At 38.5% G+C, this 22,866-nt stretch overlaps 1 protein-coding gene across 4 annotated transcripts in view; it reads right to left on the bottom strand.

Moving 5' to 3' along the window:
* Nucleotides 1-19,842, bottom strand: part of Csnk1a1 (casein kinase 1 alpha 1) — a 42,326-nt gene extending 22,484 nt beyond the window's left edge. For 3 of the 4 annotated variants that reach the window (XM_015486063.2, XM_015486048.2, XM_015486042.2), the window contains exons 1-3: nucleotides 19,264-19,842; nucleotides 18,520-18,626; nucleotides 404-530 (exon numbers count right to left, since the gene is read on the bottom strand). In XM_015486063.2, coding sequence (XP_015341549.1) covers nucleotides 404-530; nucleotides 18,520-18,626; nucleotides 19,264-19,386 — 357 coding nt within the window. In that variant the 5' untranslated portion in view covers nucleotides 19,387-19,842. The remainder of the gene's footprint in view (nucleotides 1-403; nucleotides 531-18,519; nucleotides 18,627-19,263) is intronic. The other variant, XM_015486036.2, reaches the window with a different exon arrangement.
* Between the last annotated feature and the right edge of the window lie 3,024 nt (nucleotides 19,843-22,866).

The raw sequence follows: 22,866 nt of genomic DNA on the forward strand, positions 1-22,866 counted from the left end.
AAGCATATGTATAAATGTACAAATACTACCTTTGAATGCAGCAGCAACTTTACAGGAAGAAAAACAATATATTTAGGTCACTTAATTTGTATACCTGCCTTAGATAATAACCATCATTAACTGTGACCATCAACCTCCTTAAACAAAAGCTTTCTTGCAATGCCCCCCCCCCGCCCCCGCCACGGAATTGTATTCTTTCTCATGTTGCCAGCATACTCAACACAGACTTCTATTACAGAACCTTGGTATGGACCACCATGCCTAGTTGGTATAAAATCTTTTTTTGCTTTTCCTAAAGATAAATAGTGACACATGGAATCATGATACCCCAGTTTATGAAATGTTTAAATTATAGTTAATAGTAGTTTTCTTATTCTCTATTTTTCATCAAAATTTCACATACCTGGTCAGCTAACATAAGTACAGTTTTCATTGTGAACCTTCTTGAACAGAAATTGAAGAGGTCTTCAAGGCTGGGTCCCAGAAGATCCATGACTAGCACATTATAGTCTTTTTCCTGACCATACCACCTAACAGAAGAAGAAAAGGAGAAGGGAGGATTACTATGATAACCCAATTACCGCTTAATATCATAAAACTTTAAAAAATTACTAAACTTTAATATTAAGACAGTTTTCTTCTTCTTCTTCTTCTTCTTCTTCTTCAAGGTAAGCTCTCTATTCGGAACACGATCCCACTGGTTAAATACATTGTCTAACATAAAATAGAATAAGATTTTTTTTTTGTCAAGTGACTCCAATGTCCTAAAGATAGGAAGTGCATGAAGATATTAACAAATTCTTTTACTAGGGCAGCTGAATTCTATACTCATCTGCTGTCACTGATTCCTGTGACCTTGGTCAAGTTCCTTAATCTTACTAGACTTACTTCCAAAATAAGAAATGAAAACTAAATCAGTCATTCTAAAATTTTCCAGAAAATAAAAACCACTTTTTATTATTGTATTTTATTTTTTTAAATTTTGGGGCGTTGTAGATGGACACAATACCTTCACCTTATTTATTTATTTTTATATGGTGCTGAGGATCGAACCCAGTGCCTCCCACGTGCCAGGCAAGTGCTCTACCACTGAGACATAACCCCAGCCCCTAAAAACCACTTTTTAAACAACAAACTCCTGTATCATTTCCCACCAAACTGTGCTTATTACTTGTACTTTCTTTCAAGGATGACCACTGCTACTTTTATTTACCCAAGGACTGGGAATCACCACAGTAAGCAATTTCAAATTTTAACACTTATGAGTATCCTCCCTCCTCCTTTTTTTTTTGGTCACCGGGGATTGAACTCAGAGGGCACTTGACCACTGAGCCACATCCCCAGCCCTCTTTTGTATTTTATTTAGAGACAGGGTCTCACTGAGTTGCTTAACACCTCGCTTTTAGTGAGGCTAACTTTGAGCTCTGCTTCAGCCTCCCAAACCGTTGGGATTACAGGTGTGCACCACAGCCTGGCTTGAACATCCATCTTTATTTTAAACTTAATCAGATAACAAATTCTTCTTGGAAAAAAAATTAGATAATATTTAGGATGTATAAGCAAAAAAGAGCAAGAGATCTTAAAGCTTAAAAACTGGACTAGTTTCTTGTTAACTCCAGTAAAACAGATACAAGAGTTACCGTAGTTGAAATTATAATTTAAAAATATCCATCAAAAGGGTAGAAATAGGCTTCTATTTTCCTCTTTCTTTTTCTTTTTCCTAGTACTGGGGATTGAACCCAGGGGTTCTGAGCCACATCCCCAGCCCTTTCTTTTGAGAAAAGGGTCTCACTGAGACTGGCCTTGCACTTCTGATCCACCTTGTCACTGAGATTAGGGATGTGTGCCACCATGCCTGGCTCTTTCTATGACTTTTACTTCAAGTGTAATACATATCAAAGCATGAGATATGGATAACCACCAAACACACAAAAAAATCCATTTTATGCCCTTTTTGTAGAAAAAGATAAAGGAAAACAAGTCTGCTTAAATCTGTAGAGGTCTTGCCCACGTGCCTAAGAAAAAAATCACCTGTGCCAATGTGACAGCACAGCATTGGACTGTCATTTTTCTACTCCTTATTCTCCACACGGAAATCCAACACCCTTCATTTTCATTCAAACATTTACTTGTAGAAAGGTCACAGGACTTTTTGGGGTGGGAAACAGGGGACATAACACATGACAATATTAAAAAGGTAAATGATGAACAAAAATGTTGTGTTTTCCTTCCCTTTTCTTTTTTCTTTTATTTAATGGCAACAGCAAATCTATACTAGAGTTGTCAGGAACTTGCTATTTTAAATGTCTAACATCACTGAGAATTACTACAGAATTTAAATAAAAATAAATCTAATTTACCTATTTTTTTTGGGGGGGGGGGAGGTGGACAGTACTAGGGACTGAACAAGGGCCTTGTGCACATGTTAGGTAAGCAACCTACCATTGAGCTACATTCCCACTTCTTTTTATATTTTATTTTGAAACAAGGTCTCACTAAATTGCCCAGGCTGGCCTTGAACTTGTGATCCTCCTGCCTCAGCCTCCAGTAGCTAGGATTACAAGCATTTCCCACCACACCCGACTGACTTTACCTAGGTTTTTAAGAAAAGGGAGAAAGAATAAAGGAAGCAAGGGGAAGGCATAAAAAGTCTAATAGGTCAAAAGAAAAGCACAAACCATCTCTCTCATCTATACCAGGAAAATGTCCATTGATGGCCCAGACATAAAAATAACAAGCAATTTTATAACCATTCATCTAAACCCAAATATGAACAGAAATTTAACAAGATTTATACTTCATATTTTCATCAAATTAACATAACTCTATAAAGCCCCTTTTCATTTGGGTACTTTTCTTCTTACTAAAGTGTAAGGACTTTAAAAAAAAAGCTACGATGGGTGGGGTAGCACGTGTCTGTAATCCCAGCTACTCTGGAGGATGAGGCAGGAGGATCCTAAATTTGAGGCCAGACTGGGAAATTTAGGGGATCCTATTTCAAAAAGAAACAGAAACAAACAAACAAAAGGGCAAATATCAAAAAAGCTCCAAAATAACTAGATCTTTCAATCTACAAAGACTGGTACTTTAAACTCCTTAAAAGTGTGAGGCAGGTGTTTCTTCTATCTTTTGTATTTCCTCTTGATTTCAAGGAATATAGCTTATTTCTCTAAAGCTAACACTTCATACCCTCCATCTGTGCTTTCCATCTGGACTAACCCATCAAGAACATTACTGCACACAGATTAGGAACCAGGGATGATCTGCTTATTCCAATCCTACTCATTTCTACCATCACCTCATGTTTTCCACTATTTTGAGAGCTTCTCATTGTTTTAACCCAATCTTCTAAAACGCCAGATACCAAAGAAATCTCCTTATGTAGCCTATCTCACACTGGTCTCCCATTTCACAGAACTTCCCTCATTCACCGCCTACTGCTTATATCCATATTCTAGCCCTCTGGCAATAAAATATCCTCTTTCTGTTACTTCAGTGTTTGGCAGACAGCTTACTATTCTGTTTCAGTTTTTAGCTGTCTTTATAGAACCTGAGTAATAAATAAACACTAACCTGACTGAGATCATTTAAATTTGTGGACAATCTGAACTATATCACCACAAAAACCTCACTCCTATGGCTCCACTTCCTAGGTGCCTACAAGTTATAGACTCAGCTTTACATTTAGATTTTTTTTTAAATGTTACATACACGATAAGTTTGCTATTAAGTATGCTGTAGTAAAGTGATGTGCATATTGTATATACTTAGGTTATCCTTGAAGATTAAAAAAATTGTTGGATTTGTTTCTTATTCTTCCTAATAATTTAAAGTTAAAAAAATAAAACAAGATGTCCAGGGCTCTCATTTTCTGTTTTAAACCAACACCTTTAGACTTCAGTGTTACCCGAAGTTCACAATTTATACAACGACATTATTTGCTTAGAGTACATAAAAATGGGTACATTAAAGTCTGAAGAATATGCTAATAAAAAGCAAGGACCATCTCTCTGTTCTCATATCCTTTTCTCTCACCCTACATCCAAACTACAATCTAAATTACAAATACACAAAAAAGAAATATTAGGAGAGTTTGTAGCTGGGATACAATACTATAAGGGTTGGGGATGTTAACTATTAGGTGGCAAGGTCCTGAATTCAATCCCCAACACCACATATACATACAAAAGAAAAGTTGTATGATAGCTGAAGATTTCAACTTAGAGGTTTTTGTTTCTCTGAGGAATCTCCTTATGAAAACAGAAATAGCAAATTATTGAAATCAAAGTACTTGAGGAATTCCAAGAAAAATAAATTGGTAGAATCCTTGTACACCTCAGAATAAAGTACACAAATAAGTACTGATTCCATCACTATAACTAAGACACAAGTAACATCAAAAAAGTAATTATCTGTTTAATAGAGGTCCTCCTTTCAGAATATAAGTTTGACAGGGGCAGCCATTTTGTCTACTTCACAACCCTGTGTTCCCATCATCTACTGTTTCACATACATGAAATGGTCAGTAGCATCTGTTAACAGGGAGTACCTGAGTTGTCAGAGGAAGAAAATGCAAGAAAAATAAAAATACTCCCTGAACTCAAGGTATAATATAATATCACTGGGAAGCATCTACTCATCTTTGATTAAAATAGGTCAAATAATTATAAAATTTAAGAGTGATAGTTTTAACCAAGTACAGCAGATCAGCTCTTTTGGGAGGCCCTGGATCCAATCCCCAGTACTACTGTGTGGGGTGGGGTGGGGGGACGGGGCAGGACAGTTTTAACAAAGTTAAAAAAAAAAAAAAAAAAGAAAGAAAGAAAAAGAAAGTCTTTCCCTATGCTATTTATCTTTGTTATCTTTAGGTTGTTAGTGTCAGAAGCTTTATAAACCAAATAAAAAGTTTAAACACTGAATTAGTGCTATAATATATTCAATTTTTTATGACATCTACAAAGTATTCTCAAGACACTGTCTCTCAAACTAAGACTCTGGCCAATTCACCATCACCCAACTTTTATTACTTTTTATAGGGAGGTCAAATTCTTCCTTTAGAATGCTACCTGGTGCTGGGTGTGGTGGCACACACCTGTAATCCCAGCAGCTCCGGAGGCTGAGGGAGGCTGAGACAGGAGGATCATGAGTTCAAAGCCAGCCTCAACAATAGCGAGGTGCTAAATAATCAGTGAGACCCTGTCTCTAAACAAAATACAAGGGGCTGGGGATATACCTCAGTTGGTAGAGTGCTTGCCCTGAGTTTAATCCCTGGTCCCATAAATAAATAAATAAAAATAGGGCTGGAGGTATATGGCTCAGTGGTCCAATGCCCTTGAGTTCAATCCTAGGTACAAACCACCCCAGAATGCTATGCTACTGGCAACAGTTCCAGTTACACGGGTCTCTTCTCTGAATTCCTTTCAGTGTTCCTATACAATAATATTCATGTATAGCTTTTTAAAAAATTTTTTATGGTGCTGGGGATCAAATTCATGACCTAATACATGACAGGCAAGTGTTATACCACTTAGCTACCTCCCCAGCCCTGTGTATGGTATTATTACTAGTATAATTTTACTATTCATAATACAGAGATATAGTGTCAAAAATCATAATCGTTCTTTCCATTTTTTTCCTCCCACTACTGAGAATTGTACCCAGGAGCATTTCTACCATTGAGCCACAGCCACAACCCTTTTCAGCCTCCGGAGTCACTGAGATTGATTATAGGTGTGGGTCACTGAGCCTGGCACCTTTGGCTTCTTATTATAATCATGCCATGTTGATTTCTTTTCCTTTTTTAAGATACTGGGGATGGAAACCAGGAAGTACTCTGCAACTAACTGAACTACATTCCTAGCCCTTTTTATTTTTATTTTGAGGCAGGGTCTTGCTAAATAGCAAAGGTTGGCCTGGAACCTGCAGTCCTCCTGCCTCATTCTGTACCTGGGATTACATCTCTGTCTAATTTTTTGTGTTTATTTTGGTGCTAACAATTCATTCTTCAGCAACAAAGAATGACATGCTGGCCTCATCTCCCTAAATCACCAGGTTTCTGGACCCCTTCTATTCTCAATTTAAACCTTTGAGCCTAAGCTGGACCTGGAGTGCATGCCTGCAGTTCCAGCTACTCCAGAGGCCAACTCATATCAGCCAGGCAACTCTGTTCGACTTTGTCTCAGAACAACAAAAAGGGCTGGAGATATGGCTCAGTGGTGAATGCTTGTCAGGTATGCATAAGACCCTGGTTAGATCCATTAAATAAGCAACAAATGAAAAGCCTGAAAAGTCACCAATCTTTCTGGTACTGCATTCATTTGTTGATTACTTCTGGAAGCTGTAGGCATTGATAAACTTGAATATTAGACAACTATTAGTACTTATGAAGCCCCCCTTACTGACATTCATCATGAAAGGGGCCGATAATGCAATTCAGGCTCAACTACATTTCGAATCATGGTAACTCTTCAACCCTTTTAAAGGAGAACCAGAACCAGACTAAATATGGGTTACTTCCTTCTGGCTTTTTATTGTCTTCATAAACAAGGATGCTGTATAACTCTCATTGTCCTTAAACTTCCTTGCCCCTATTTGCTTCTTTAATTTGTGGCCTTCATTCATTACACTTTGAATACAGACACCTGAAAAATTTTTTTTTAATATTTATTTTTTAGGTGTAGATGGACACAACACAATACCTTTATTTTTATGAGATGCTGAGTATCAATTTTATTATCTAAATACTAAATATGAATCCTCCTGCCATAGAAAATTGAGCATTAGGAGTGGGGTTGTGGCTTAATGGTACAGCACTTGTCTAGCATGTGTGGCACTAAGTTTGATCCTCAGCACCACATAAGTAAATAAAGTTATTGTGCCCATCTACAACTAAAAAAAAGAAAGAAAGAAAATTGAGCACTAAGCCATTTCCTTCTCTCTTCCAGTTTCACATTCAAAGTACACTTCAGATTTTAAAAGATCAGTAACAATCTTTATTCATAATCCCTTGGATTTGATTTTAACACAATTTCTGTAAAAACAAAACCAAACCTCAAATTTGCAATTTTCACAAATATCTTTACGATGGTTTAGGAACCAAAATATTTTCACTAGGGAAAAAAAACACACAAAGCTACTTAGCTACTCCAGGGTTGAAGAATCAAATTTAATAAAAAAAGAAACATAAATACAAAAATCACCATAGTTTTAGATATAGATGTACCTATCAAATTAAAAATAATATGATCAAGAAAGATTAGCTATTAATTCATTTTTTTATGTCATCAAACCTGTTTTGCCATTTTTTGTGTGAGTATGAGGACTGACTCTAGGCTTTAGTTACATTAGACAAGCACTCTACAACTGATCTACATATCAGCCCCATTTTTTTCTTTTTTTTGGCAATAGAACGTTGCTATGTTGCTCAGCCTGGTCTTCAACTGCTAGGCTCAAGGGTGGTTCAATATTAAGAGTAGCCAGGGCTGGGGTCGAGGTTCAGTGATAGGGCACTCTCCTCATATGCCTGAGACACAGGGTTTGATCCTTAACACCACATTAAAAAAATAGATAAAATAAAGATATTGTGGCCATCTACAACTAAAAAAAACGAAGAGTAGCTGTACTCAAGGTGTCCTACCATGTGCCCAACTTCAACCCCCATACCCAGTTCCCCATATTGAGGACTGAACCCAGGGGTTCTATAACAAAGAGATATATCACCAGTCATTTTTTTTTATATTTTCATTTTAAGACAAGGTCTGTCTCACTAAGGTTGCCAAGGCTGGCCTTGAACTTGCAATCTTCCTGCTTCAGACTCTCAAGTAGGTGGATTACAAGTAAGTACCAGACTGGCTTCAACCTTTTAAAATTGACTCATTTCCCCATATCACTAATCTTACACCTAGGGGAGAGAATTAAAAAGCATGTAAGTAATATAAAATCCAATAAGTCTATGAAGGGAAAAGAAAATAAATATTAAAGCTAGGTGTGGTCTAATCTCCCAAGGGCTGGGGATGTAGTTCAGGGGTAGAACATTTGCCTAGCAAGTATGAGGCCCTGGATTCAATGCCCAGTACTGCCAAAACAACAACAACAATAACAACAAAAAACTCTCCCCAAAATACAAAACATAAAATTTCCTTTCATACATATCACTACCCACCAAAGACACTAGTCATTAACCATTCAATATTCATAATAGCTAACAAAATCAAATAATCTCTGCTTTTATTTTTTTAATATTTATTTTTTAGTTATAGGTGGACACAATATCTTAATCTTATTTTTTTATGGTGCTGAGTATCAAACCCTGTGCCTCATACATACTTAGGCGAGCACTCTACCTCTGAGCCACAACCCCAGCTCCCTGCTTTTATATACAGTACAGTGTGTATGTATAGAAGCAAACAAGTACCGGTCAGGTTTGCTTATGTTTCTTGTCCAGCTACTAGGAAGGTTGAGGCAGGAGGATCAATTAAGCCCATGACTTGAGACCAGCCAGAGACTGTACCCGCACCTCCAAAATAAGAAAGCACACACAATAACAGAAGGATGCAAAAATTATGAGACTTCAATTCCTTTGAAGAAGTAAGGCTGCTTCTTAAAGTAGAGATGGAAGAGGAAAAGATGAAGGGGTGGGTAGCATTTAGGGGTTTGCCTGAAATTTGGACCTATTTTCAATGTATACTGAAAATAACCAGTAATAGGCAGGTACATAATATGCATAAGATGACCTTATTTTCTTCTACACCAACTCATTTGTTGAAAACCTGGTTTATTGTCTTCCATAGCCCATTATCCCAACTGTTTTTATTTATTTATTTTTTTGCTTTATTAACTTTGAATTATTAACTAAGGGACTGGGTTTTCACTTATATGCTAATTGCTCAGATCTAACCTCAGTCCTAATCTCTTGAGCTGAGATCTTTTCAGTTTTCTGTTAACTAACTGCACAAGAGTTAAAATTGGGATATCATGTCACCTTAAATTCAACGTGTCCAAGTTCAAAATGATCTACTCTACTTCCAAAATATCAAAACTGGGCCTCCTTCCTGACTTCTTAATCTAAACCACAAATTCTCAAGGCTTAAATGCTATCTATACTCCCACTTCTCAAAACAGAAAACATGATGCACATAAAAATGGTTGAGCATGGAAAGTCCTGGATTGAATGCCCAGCATCAAAGCAATAAAAATAAAATGGTTGAACGTTTCCCCCCACACTATATAAACTTGTTTGGCAAATCCTTTTAAAAGAGACTAAGTATTTGAGGTAAAAACTATCTGAAAAGTATATAGGACAAAATTAACTCAAACCCTCTGAATACAAAGAGAAAACGGTGAATTATTCTAAAGTTTGATATAATTTTTGTTTAAAAAGTACAGATGAGCCAGGCTCGAAGGTGAACACATATAATCCCAGCGATTTGGGAGGCTAAGGCAGGAGGATCATAAATTGAGAGCATCCTCAGCAACTCAGTGAGGCCCTGTTCAAAAATAAAAATATAAAAAAAGCATATGGCTCAGTGGTTAAGCACTCCTGGGTTTAATGCCTGGCACCAAAAATAAATAAACAAACAAACAAGGTCTGGGCTGGGAAGATTACCTAAGATGTAACAAAAGGGAAAATGGAAGAAGCAATAATCCCTATTTACAAAGAGTCAATATAATCTGGAAAATAACACACAAAGCAATGAATATATGAATAATAAATAAATCCGATAGGCATAGTGAAGCATGCCTATAACCCTAGTAACTTGCTGAGGATGAGTCAGAAGAACTGCAAAGGTGGGGGATATAGCTCAGTGGTAAAGTGCCTCTGGGTTAAATCTCCAGAATGCCCCCCCCCCCAACAAACAACCCCATTCATCCTGTAAAAACCTGAATAATACAGAATTATGCAGTACTCATAAAAGTAAATTCTTCAGTGACCAAAAAACTTAAAACTGGCCCAGTAAAACAGCAGTTCAGTTTAAGGATAAGATGATAGGACTGGGAATATAGCTCAATTTTAGAGTGCCCCTGGGTTCAATACCCAGTACCAAAAAAAAAATGGGGGGGGGGAATCCAAACATCTTTCCTGATTTTCTGCAGGAGTCAAATTGACCACTACAATATACCAGGTCCATGGCAGATGCTCAAAATACAAGACTCACAAAAATTTTCTCCTAAGTGAAATGTATCCAGTATTAAGTGAAATGTATCTAGTATTTTCAATTTTGTCAGCACAGGGTAGATAGGCAGGCACTAGCACACACCCACAAAAACTGAATGAAAGAAGGTACTTGTTATTCCCTACATAGTACTGTACAAGATGTTACAAAGTATGCCAAGTCCACAAAGACAGTCTTAACCATCAGTTTTCATTAAACATTTCTGCAACAGGGATACAAAGTATTAATACTAGAAGGTTCAGAAATAGGAACACTAGGATTTTAATAAGTGGAGCTTGGTAGAAGACTAACTTCTATCAAATGTGAATGGCCAAACATAAAACAACCCATCAATGGGGAAAAGCATACTGAAGAAATATAAAAGGGAAAAAAATGGTATTCATGTAAAGTATGAACTTCAGTTTAATTAGATGCGCTTCATTATTTCAGTTGTTACCAAGGACAATATAACTGAGACTTGAAAAATTTGAAAACTTAAAACCTACAAAAGTTTCATGCTATTACTTTCCAAAGTAGCTTTAAATTAGATCTCATACTTGATGTTCCATAAAAGTCAACATGGGGATAGAATAGTTTGGCAGTATAGGGAAATATAACAAAGATGAAGTACTTAGAGTAACTTCCAGATTTGCTGAAATACAGACTAAGCACACTCCTAATTCCCAAATCCCAAATCTTCTGAGTGCCAACTTGATGCACATAGTCTCAGATTTCACAGCATTTACAATTTCCAAATCAGGGATATTCAACTACAAAAGTCTATGCAATATTACAAAATCTGAAAAAAAAAAAAAATAAATTCCAAAAATCTGAAACACTTCTGGTCCCAAGCATTTCAGATAAGGAATACTCAACCTAAACAGACTGACTTAATTTCAGAAGGTTCATTTGCAAATCTCTCCACAATATATTTAAGAATGACACAATTGCAACAAGGATGGTTTATACTATATATGCTTCAGCCACTGTTATCATCCCTTAAGAAAAATCCTTCAATACAAAAGTTGCTGATGGAAGCAACTTCGTAATATTGCTGACCTAGAATCAAAAGAAATTTCAAAGGGCCAACACTACTAACAGATGCTAATAGATATGTAAGCATGAATATCCTCAATAATAAGTCTTCACTGTGAAGTTACAGGACATTATATTTTAATGATACAGTGTCATCTTTACATCAGAATTCAAAGCTAAATGAACTAGTACAGCCACATTTCCACTTGATAATTGGCGGCTGGCCTATGAGGTTCAGCTTAATACTTCCAAAACAGAAATATCAGGGTTGAAGAATATTCCTATTAGAAACTGAAGAATCAAAATTTAAATGTTACCTGGTACTTCTAAAATTTAATAAATGTAGCCGGATATAGTGGCACACACCTGTAATCCCAGAAGCTTGTAAGGCTGAGGCAGGAGGATGGCAAATTCAAAGCCAGCCTCAGCAACTTAGCCAGACCCTAAGAAACTTAGTAAGACCCTGTCTCGAAAAATAAAAAGGCCTGTGGATGTGGCTGAGTGGTTAAGTACCCCCCTGGGTTCAATCCCTGGTGACCCCACCACAAAAAGAGGAGAGATGTAGTTCCTGGTAAAGACAGGATTGATGACAATGGACAGAGGCAACAATTAATGCACAAAATATGGTATAGTACATTGATTCCTGAACTTTGCTGTATATCAGAAACACTGGGGAATTTTAAAAAATCGTGATACCTAGGCCATACCTCAAGACAATTAAATAAAAACATCAGGTTTAGCAATGAGTCTCTTCTTTTTGGTAGTACCAGGGATCGAACAGAGCCTCCTACATACTAGGCAAGTGCTCTACCAATGAACTACATCCCCAACCCCATATTTAGGGATATTCTTTTGGGAAGAACATTTGGGAAGCCTGGTTCTATTCAAAGAAGGAACAATATATATTCAAATAATGTATTAGCTGTATGACTTTATACAAATTAACTACTGACAAACTGTGTATAAAACTCCAAATTTACAGGATTGTTGTAATTATTAAAAGATAATCACGTACAATGCCCAAATGTTTAACTTTTTCCCCTCTTCATGTGTAGAAGGGAAAAAATTAGCCATATTGGTTTCAAACAATTACTCCCTTATTTCAACAGTACTTACCAATGTTACATGTAAATCACAGGCAATCATACCTCAAAGAACAAATTACTGCAGAGAATAGAAGAGGCATCTTCCAGGCATACTGATTCTTTCAATCTACATAATGCATTTAAAAACTCTTAAGGACCATGGTCATTGTAAAAAATCCCTTTTCTAAATTAAAGTCAACTTTAAAAATTATGGAATTCATTGTAGGTTGAGATCTATATGATATGACAGAACCCTAACATGAATTATCTCAGTATAAAGCTTTTCCCATTTCCCTTTAGTATTACCAATGAACATTCACTGCTGCAGCCACCAAAATCACTTTAATATTTTGTTAGGTAAATATAATAGTGTTCTGCACAATGATAAATCCAGAATGTATAACTATGATCTAAAAATCCACCTTTTCTTAAAAATAATGTCATTATAGAATATAGCTTACAAAGAATCCAAGCGTGTGTGTGTGTGCATGAGCGCAAAGAAAAATTTTTCTTTATCTCAAGAGGGGTGTGTGTTACATGACTATACATTTGCCAAAACTGATCCAAACACACATTAAGATGTATGCATTTTGCTGTACATAAATTTAACTGTTTAAGACATGCATCAGTTTGTGTTATGTTAATATTGGTAATCCAAAATATTAAGAGCTATCTAAACAAATAGCCAACAAAAAGCTTTATTTTGTTATTGGAAACAAAAATAGTTAACCAAAACGAACATCAGCAGGGCAGTGGCGCATTCCTGTAATCCCAGTGACTTTGGAAGACGATGTCAAGTTCAAGACCAGCTTTAGCAACTTAGTGAGACTGTCTCAAATAAAAAGTAAAAAAGGGCTGGGGGTGTAGTTCAGTGGTAGAGCACCCTGGTTTAATGACCAGTACCACAAATAAATAGAAAATAAAAAGGGGGGCATCATTTTAACTAGGTATTCACTCACTCAAAAGCTAGCAAGGTATTCACATAACCTCAAAAAAACTTCTGTTAAACTCAAGGACTTTAAAGACTCAATTCTGACCTTCAAATTGTTAACCCTCTCTGTTAACAATTTTGGTGGGGTGGGGGTTGCTGGAGATTGAACCTAGGGCCTCTCACATGCTAAGTATGTGTTCTACCACTAAGCTACAGTCCCCAGTCCAGGTCACTTATTTTATAGAAGAGATTTTCAGATTTTCTAAATGAAGCTAAATGTCATAATAAAGCTAAGTGGTGCTCCTCGAATCAAATGAAAAGGTATATGTACTACCTTGACAAAGGTGGTAATGGCTTTCAGAAGAACTAGAAGTTAGTAGATTCTAGTACTCCTCTGAGACTCAACAGTCTAATTTGTATGATCAGGAATTGGGCTACATACACCTCTCAGGTTTCATTCAACTCAAAAATGCTACTACCTAGCATTATAACATGATTTCGTAGACTAATAATATCAATAGAACACGTTTCTAGTATTCCACGATTTCAGTTACGCTAATAATTACATCTTTCATTCATCTAATGATCTTTAACAAATATCAGTAAAGACATACCCAATGCAGTTGTCATTTTTTGTTCTCTAACGGCATTGCAATCTTATTCATGGGATATATATTCAATGCCGAAAAGATAAGATTAAAATTTAAGCTGATATTGTTTTATTTTTGATAATAGAGATTGAACCTATGGGTGCTTAACCACTGGGCCATTCTCCCAGTTCTTTTTTTTAAATTTTGAGATGGGGTCTTACTAAGTTGCTTAGGGCCTTGCTCAGTTGCTAAGGTTGATTTTGAATCAAACACGTGATCCTCCTGCCTCAGCCTTCGCAGCACTAGGTTTATAGGTGTGTGACACCTCGTGTGGCTACAATTTAAGCTGATTTTTAACACTAAAGAAAGAATTAATCATTAGTTCATAATTATCCTCCAGAATATCAGACATTTGGACAGAGAGAGCAAAAAAATGTGCATAAAAAGCATAATGGTCAGGGCTGGGGTTGTGGCTCAGCGGCAGAGCGCTTGCCTAGCACTTGGAGGCCCTGGGTTCGATCCTCAGCAACACATAAATAAATAAAGATATCATGTACAACCACACACACACACACACACACACACACACACACACACACTTTTTAAAGTATAATGTTCAAATGTGGCAGTACACACCTGTAATTTCATCTACTTGGGAGGTTGAAGCAGGATCCCAAGTATGAGGCCAGCCTCAGTAACTTAGTGAGATCCCCAGTTCGAAAGAAAAAACAAAAAGGACTAGGGATGTTGCTAAATGATAGAGCACCCTCGGGTTCAATCCCCAGTACTAAAAACAAAACGAAAAATACAAGGCAAGAGCAAGTCTCCTATGTCCTACCCATCTTCTTTATATGATTTCCCTATAAAAGTATATTTCACTATTTTACTTCATTTTTAGTCTATGGTTTACTTGAAGCTGATGATATCTTCAAGTCTTCTGTGGTACTTATTCCTAAAATTTAAAGTTAGGTGTAGTGGCACAAACCTATAATCCCAGAGACTCAGAAGGCTGAGGCAAGAGGATTCAAAGTTAGAAGCCAACCTGGGCAACTTGGTGAAACCCTGTGTCAACAGAAAATGAAATGAGCCAGGTGTGGTGAGGCACAACTCACCAGCTCAGGAGGCTGAGGCAGGAGTATCCCAAATTCAAAAGCTAGCCGCAGCAAGACCCTGTCTCAAAATAACATGTATAAAAGTGGTAAAAGATGTAGCTGGTGGTTAAGCACCTCTGGATTCAATCCCCATGAACCAAATAAAATGGCTGGGAATGGAGAGCACTCCCAGGTTCAATCCCCAGTACCAAGGGCAAGGCAGTTAGGATATCTATATAAAACATCAAACTGAAGAAATGCTTTCTAGCTACTATCTTCTAAAAACAAGTCTAAAAGAAATTCCAGAATTAAAAGGTTTAAGAGAAACTAAGCAGGAAACATTTACTTAGGTAGGGATACATCAGTAAAATAAAACCAAAATCTCAGCATGCAAAAGCCAGTAGAAATCTTCCCCACCCGCCCCCCCAGTGGGAGGGTAGAAGCCCCCAACCTGGGGATCATAGGTGTTAGGAGAAAGTTACAAAGAACAAAAATCCTTTCTATTCAGCACTTTGCTTTCTCACCCCAACAAAAATAGAAAATTACTAAATTAGTAAAAATATTTATTTTATAAAGATGAGGAAACTGAGAGGTTCATACAGGTTAAAGGACTGAATGATCCTAGATCACCAGTCAATACCACTGAAAACCAATTGCCTAAATAAGCACTCTTTTCTGCTTATCTTGTTTCTTTAAAGAACATGTTAATTCATTTCTGTGTGGCAAAAAGGAGGACTGTAACAGAAACTCAGTAATTTAAGTCATTTCCTGATGTCAATTCACAAGGTGCCAAGGATTTAGTTTAAAAACTAAGAGACTGGATTGCCAGGCTTCAACTTAACCATAGGTTCCTCAAATTACATAGCAAGATTCTGATTAGGCAGACCTGCTAGGTAGACCAGGTAATTTTGAGGATTTGTTTTAAGACATCCCTAAGTATCTTAAAGCAAATCCATAGACCAATAACGTGTACTGTGTATGAGTGTGAGAGAGTTTGTGTATGAGAGACTGCAAGACTAAATGGGTATGAGAGATGTGTGCAAATAAAGGGTAAATCTAAATTTTTACAATTAGTGTTTACCAGTCTAAAACAATGGATAACGGATTATCTTATTTAATCTAGATAAAACTAAAACCCAACTTAATTCAATATTTATCAAGTAAATATTTATTAAGTATATACAGACACAGAAATTGTGGGGAACAAGCTAAACTAGGAGGATGGGAAGATGCTGCTATCTAAACAAAGAAAATTAATATAAATATTTTTTATGCATCAGTGAAAACTGATGTTCTTTCAGACTTTAACACCAATGAACCAGAACTGAGTATTCTGGCACACATATGGAATACCAGTGACATGGGAGGCTGATGCAGGAGGTTCCCAAGTTTGAGGCCAGCCTCAGTCACTTAGCAAGACCATGTATTAAAGTTAAAAAAAAAAAAAAAAAAAAAAGGCTGAAGATATAGCTCAGAGGTAGAATGCTCCTGGGTTTGTTCCTTAATACCACATAGACAGATTATAAATAAATAAACAAAACAAATTCAATGAACCAACTTTGTTTTTATGTACCTATCCCTAGCATTCTTGAAACAAATGTATGCTTTCCCTGCCTCTATCCAATTATACATTCTACCTTAGAGACTACTCCCAGAAGCCATATATTAGTCTTGGTTGTCTTCCCCAACCAGTTCACCAACCTTTTTTCCTTAGAGCCAGACCCTGAAATCCCATCTCCCCTCCCAAAAAGCCTTAATTTGAAAGCCAGATTCATCTATTTGGCCCCACCCACAGGCAGCCTGTAACTACCATAACCCTCTCTGTACCCACCATCTTACAACAGGCACCTATTAGCTTGCTCACAAGTTAATTTCATTTATTAATGTACATATTCAATGTATTACTCATTGCCCTTATTGGCTTGTACCTGCTTTATCCTTAAATAAAAGATACCATATAAAACAGCATGTTCTTAACTTGGGTTTAGGAAAGAAAAGTCAACATGCTTAATGATTTTTGAAAATCATTTCAAATACATTAAATTTAACTTGGTTTGTGAAATTTAAAAATCTCCCACTCCACAAATCTCAAAAGCGTTATACTAAGCGAAAGATGCCAGATACAAATGACCTCATAGTGTACGATTCCATTTGTTAAGAAATTCTAGGAAAAAACAAGTGGTGGAAAGCAAACCAATGGGGGTTAGAGGCCATTTTTTTCCACACAGGTTTTTAAAGTGATGAGACACATTGAAAAATCTCAAATCCAGATCATCTCAAATTTCACATCAACCTTTGCTACATAAGATAAACCTGGAATTTTCTTCCAAGGAATTCATTTCATCAATTTTCCATTAAAAATGTCATATCTTCACTGGATTTTTTTTAAAGTATAATGTTAGTTTGGTTGTTCCCAAATCAGAATTAATGTATGTAACCCAGTACTTAAATTAAGACTTAAAAAATAGAAACGACAATGGAAAAGGATACAGAAAATCTTCCATTTAATTCTCTACTATTCAACATCTTTTTGCAAATGTTATTTTTCATTAGTGGAATACAGCTCATCTTAAACCACATTTTAGTTACTATTCTATAGAGGGTTATTTAATCTCAAACCAAAAAGAATTACTCTAAAACCCTTAGAGGTTAAGTATTTGAAAGAACACAATGCATTTTAAAAACCTAGTCATCTTTTATTTGATTATTATTTCTATTTGCTTTCACCAATATCCCATCCTCCAAAGGCCAACAATGTCCTTGAAGTTTTATTGACAAAATAACTCAACAGGTTAAAATTACTTACCAAATTGTGGCTAAGTGAAGCTTTCTTTTAACACAACTGACAATTTATTTCAACACGGTTGGTGCTGCTCAGACTGCCATTGCCATTACCCATAAAAAATTTAGTACAAACTGAAATGTGCCAAACATTATCATTCACAAAAGAAAGGGTAATAAACATCTCTGAGAATTTCTACACAGTATAACTTAACAATGTCATGTCGCATCTGCGCAGAGATTACAAACATACTGTCATTCTGTTATCTCGTTCTTTGTACCCCACCCGCCTCCTGAAGCTTTATTCTTGGCTTTACAATGGATTAATCCATTCAGGGCTGCTAACCGGGGATTCAAGAAGCATAACTTCTGAACTCAAAGTGAAAAAAGGGCAGTAATATGGGGTTGAGTCACGTCGTTCCGCCATTTTCTAAGCGGAGGAGGAAGACATGTTGGAACAAAAACACAACAAAAGAGCAGCCATTTCCCAAGCCAGCTCCAGTATCAACCCGAACTGGCTAAGCCCGGTCATTTGGGCACCTTCAAATCCCTTCACTGGACAAACCTAAGAACATCAGAGGTGCCGCAGGAAAGAAAGCAGCAGTCAACCTCCCCCTGTAGGGATCAAAGCTGACCTGCACACGTAACTGCAGATGAAAGCCTCGGGAAGGGAAAAACGACGGGAGCTGAATGGACATGAGTGAAACCAACTGATATTTTCAACTCAGTGGGCGAACTGAAATTTACTCGTGATTACCGGGGATCTAGGGCTGTCAGGAAATCACCGACTACAGGGGACTTGGGCTGGCCCCTTCCGTACTCGCTGGGCGAACCGCCTGTCTGACGGGTTCTTACCGTATGTGCGGGATGCCAACCCCACCTTGAAGAATCTTATAGAGTTTGCTCTCGTACAGCAACTGGGGATGCCTGGCCTTCTGAGACTCTAGCTTCACTGCCACTTCCTGCAGGGGAAAAAAGGGATGATGGTGTCAACATCCCTATGGATTCAGTGTCACTTAGGAAAGGAGAAGAGACATTAGCAAAGCTCCAAGTCGCTATTACTAGGACGAAGCGAAAGGTTGGGAGGGGAAAGCTCCCTTTGTAATTATAAAACGGGGCAGCCAGCCTCAAAGGCCTCTTCAGGGGGTAGTGACGAAATCCGCACGTCCTCTAAAGTGCAGGAAAACGATTCATCCAGAAAACAGGCAACCTCTGAACGTAATGAGGTTTTGATGGAACCCGGCGATCGGAAACTGCACTCAATGGAACATGAACCCCAGTACAATTACATATAGAAAACACAAAAGAGAAACAGGGACCTCAGACTTCTGCCCTTCTCACCTTAAGCACGACTTAAAAAAAAAAAAGTTTGACCAAAGGACAATTGTAACAAGCTAAGAAACTTCCCAGTCTAGCCAACCTCTCTATCGGGTTCTTTTCCTTTTACGGAAGAAAGCGGGGGAGGCTCCTAAACCAGGAAATCTGGTTTCCCTCTGGATTCCCCGGTGCGTGCGTGCGGTAGGAAGAGGCCCGAGCAGTTTGGGGTTCGGGGAGGGGGGGGGCGCGCAGCGTTGGATGAACCCCACTCTGGGTGATTACCTCGCCATTGGTGATGTTAATCGCCAGATAAATGTCCCCGAAGGAGCCAGACCCGATCTTCCGTACCAGTTTATATTTCCCTCCGACAATGAATTCGGCCTTGGAGCCGCTGCTGCTCGCCATCCTGAGAAACGAAGATGGAGGCTGGGGCCAAGCCCCGACACCTCTGAGGGGAGGACGGAGGCCTCGGGGGCTCGTCCGCCGGGCAAGGCTGCGGAGGGCGGCAGGAAGTGAAAATCGGAGGTTTTTCCCGGCGTACAGGGCCCAGAATCGGCCAAGGGAAACCCGATCACCGCCAATCAGTCAGGTTTCTTTTAGCCAGGCCGCAATTTTTGAGTGGTTTTCGCGGTTACTTAGGCTAGGCCACTTGTTTCTGGGAGGTCGCCGCTGCCGAGTTTTCACGGCGACGTCGCGGGCTGGAAATGGGGCGCGGTGAGTTAGGACGGTGATACCGCTGCCACCACTGCCGCCGGCTCCGGCCCGGGGGGAACCCCTGTCACTCCGCCGACGCCGCCATCTTGTTACTCCAGCTCCAGCCAACACAAAATGCCCCCAGTCCCCGGGAGCCGCTTCTTCACGGCGCAGAGCACTCTGGGAAAGGGATCTCGGGCTCTAGCCCCGAAGGGTCGGCAGTGAGAGGAGGGCGGAACCGGATCCGTGAGAGTCGCGGCCCACGCTCCAAGCGTCATCGCGTCACCACACTGCTGCGCATGCGCACTGCAACGCCTGCTGTCTGCGCAAGCGTGGCGTGGCTTGTCCTCACCCCCGCTCCGGGCTCCCTTCCACTTCCTGTCGTCGACAGTTCTCTTGGTACCTGTTAGTCACTTCGGACCCGCCCGCTCTCTCTGAGGCTGCCGGGTCCTAGGCCTAGTGAGCAAGTGAGGGAGAGGTCACCTTCAATTTTTTTTTTTTTTTTGTGGCGGTAGGAAGTCTCAGACCTCCTTGGGAGCTGGGTATCGACCTTTGCTCTTTGTTTTAGGCGGTTTTTTAGCCTTTGATCTTTCTTTGGCCACTCCTCAGGGCCGGCCTTTTCCAGCTTATCTTCTTTTTGGAAAGAGGTTGTCGCCTCTGGTGGAGAGGAAGAGAAAAGCAGACCTAGAGACCTGACGACTAGTAATTAGAATTCTACTCTCAACGGAGTATTAGAGCCCCCCCCCCTTTTTTTAACAGATGGGGAAAGAAAGGGGAAGCAGAAATTGCTCTGCCGCCCTGTGTCCTTGCATTGTCGCCCCACTGATACATTTGATCTTCGAGGAAAAATCCTAGTAGCTACTTAATAAAGAACATTAGTGACAGAATCAACAGAGAAAGTAGGCAGTGCATAAATTATCCGTAGGAACGGTTGTTATTACCCCCCCCCCCCCCCAATAAAGAAGAGTCATATCTTGGTAGTGTTGAAAACGACAATATTGCCGGGTGCTGTGAGACACTCGGGAGGCTGAGGCAGGAGGATCACAAGTTTCAGGCCAATCTTGGCACTATAAGGAGACCTTATCCCAAAATAAAAAGAGACCCGGTCATGGTGGCGCATGCCTGTGATCCCAGCAAGACTAGGGAGGCTAAGGCAGGAGGATTGCAGGCTCAAGGCCAGCCTCAGCAATTTAGCGAGACTCTATCTCAAATTTTTTAAAAAAAGGGTTGGGGAATGTGACTTGGTGAATAAACGCCCTTGAGTTCAATCCCCAGTGCAAAAATAGATAAAAGAAATAAAAAATAAAATGGGATGGGGGTGTAGTTCAGTGGTAAAGCACCCCTGAGTTCACTCTCCAGTACCTTTAAAATAACTAAATTTCAAAAAAATCCAGGTTTGAGGTTTCCAGGGATAACCACTGTTTTGCTGATTTTCTATCATAGTTATACAATATGTTTAATAAAATGCTCACTTTGAGGAATAAGGGGATAAAGTATATACATTCAAAAGGATTTTTGGTGTAATTGTTATGTAGTAGCTAGCAATGAACAGAGAAATGCAGGCAAGGTCACAAGTGTTCTTTAAATTACTTTCGGGTCTTTAAACAATTTCCAAAGAAAATAAGAAAGCAAAGGTGGTAGTTGATTTGTAGAAAATAGACAGAAGCAAGGGAGCTAGTTGGAAATCACAGCAAGAGAAAAAGATTAGTGGGACTAACTCTTGACAGGGTTAAGAGTTAATGGGACTAACTCAATGACAGGGTCCATTGATGTTGCTGTAAAGCTAGAAATTATAGCTAGAAGTGTTTCCATTTGTCTGGGAAGGAAGATTCCTTTAGTAGTGCAGCTGCACTAAAGTAACTTCTGACCAGCAATGGACACCAGTGCCCACATTAACATGGGATTGACTTGTAGATGACCACCCCATAAATAGGACGGCCACCATGACAGATCCAGAGAGGACCAACTAAAGTCAAAAACTCCATGGCCCCATGTGAAGGAGGAGTTGAACACCTGTTTGGCAAACAGTACAGAAGGTGGTCCCCTGCCTTCCTGATAAACATCAAACAGTAATAAAATTGGAGTCAGCTTTGTCCTTCTCTACTTGGAGATGGCCCTGTCTCTCTCTTGAGAGTGCTCTCTGCTTAAGCAGCACTTTGCTTTTACTTTCACCTATAATACAGTTCTTTTGTGTGACTTTTGGTGTCTTGACTTCACAAGAACGGAGGTTTGGAGTTTCAGCTCCCTGTTTTACTGTGACATATTTATGTATGTTCAGGTGTTATGGTAGAATGGGGGGGGGCATAGAATGGATTAAGTGATCCCCAAAGGTCTGAGTATGGACAGGTATACGTCTAACAACGTTTTCCATAAAGATATTGGAGAAATAAGAGCAGTAGAATGAATTTTTCATTTATCTAGTTTTACATTGTAGTTTAGTCTAGATTTTGTCTTCCTACATGTCATAAAAATCCCTCTTTATAAAATGATACTGATGGTAGATAGTTGTCTTATTGTTTTAAAAATACCTTTATTTGAAAATAAAAAGTTGACACTATATATATATGACCTCATTTTTTTGGGGGGGGAACTATTGTTAGTCCATGAAATCTCACTTCTGGGACCCACTAGTATAAATAACTTAGGCTTCTAATTCTGAGATTCTATAATTTTTTATATGCATTTGGTGTGTATCTTCATTTATTTCCTGCCTGTGACAGTCACTATTCCAGCACTGGTAATGTACTAAATGTTCTAAAATGTTGTATGAATGTCTACAGTCTGTTCAAATGTGATTGCAGTTGGATACATCTTAAAATTTAAATTTAAGTTTATTAAATCAAGGATGACAAACTGTGTGCTTTTATGTAGAAAATGATGCTTTTTAAAAATTTATTTTTCTTTAGTTGTAGATGGACACAGTACATTTACTTTATTTATTTTTATGTGGTGCTGAGGCTCAACCCCAGTGCCTCACACATGCCAGTTGAGCACTCTGCCACTGAGCCCAGCCCCAGCCTGAAGATGATGTTTTTATGTGCTGGCTATGACTCAACCTTAAAATCATGTGTCATTTGCAGTAAGTTTCATCCTAAATAATTGAAGAATTATCTGTTGTTAGTCCTGCTGATGTAAAGTCACAAATCATTCCATATTTCTTGAATCAGGAGCAGCTTTGCCACAATGGAAGTA

Source organism: Marmota marmota, unplaced genomic scaffold, assembly GCF_001458135.2.
Source record: "Marmota marmota marmota unplaced genomic scaffold, marMar, whole genome shotgun sequence".
NCBI lineage: Eukaryota > Metazoa > Chordata > Mammalia > Rodentia > Sciuridae > Marmota > Marmota marmota.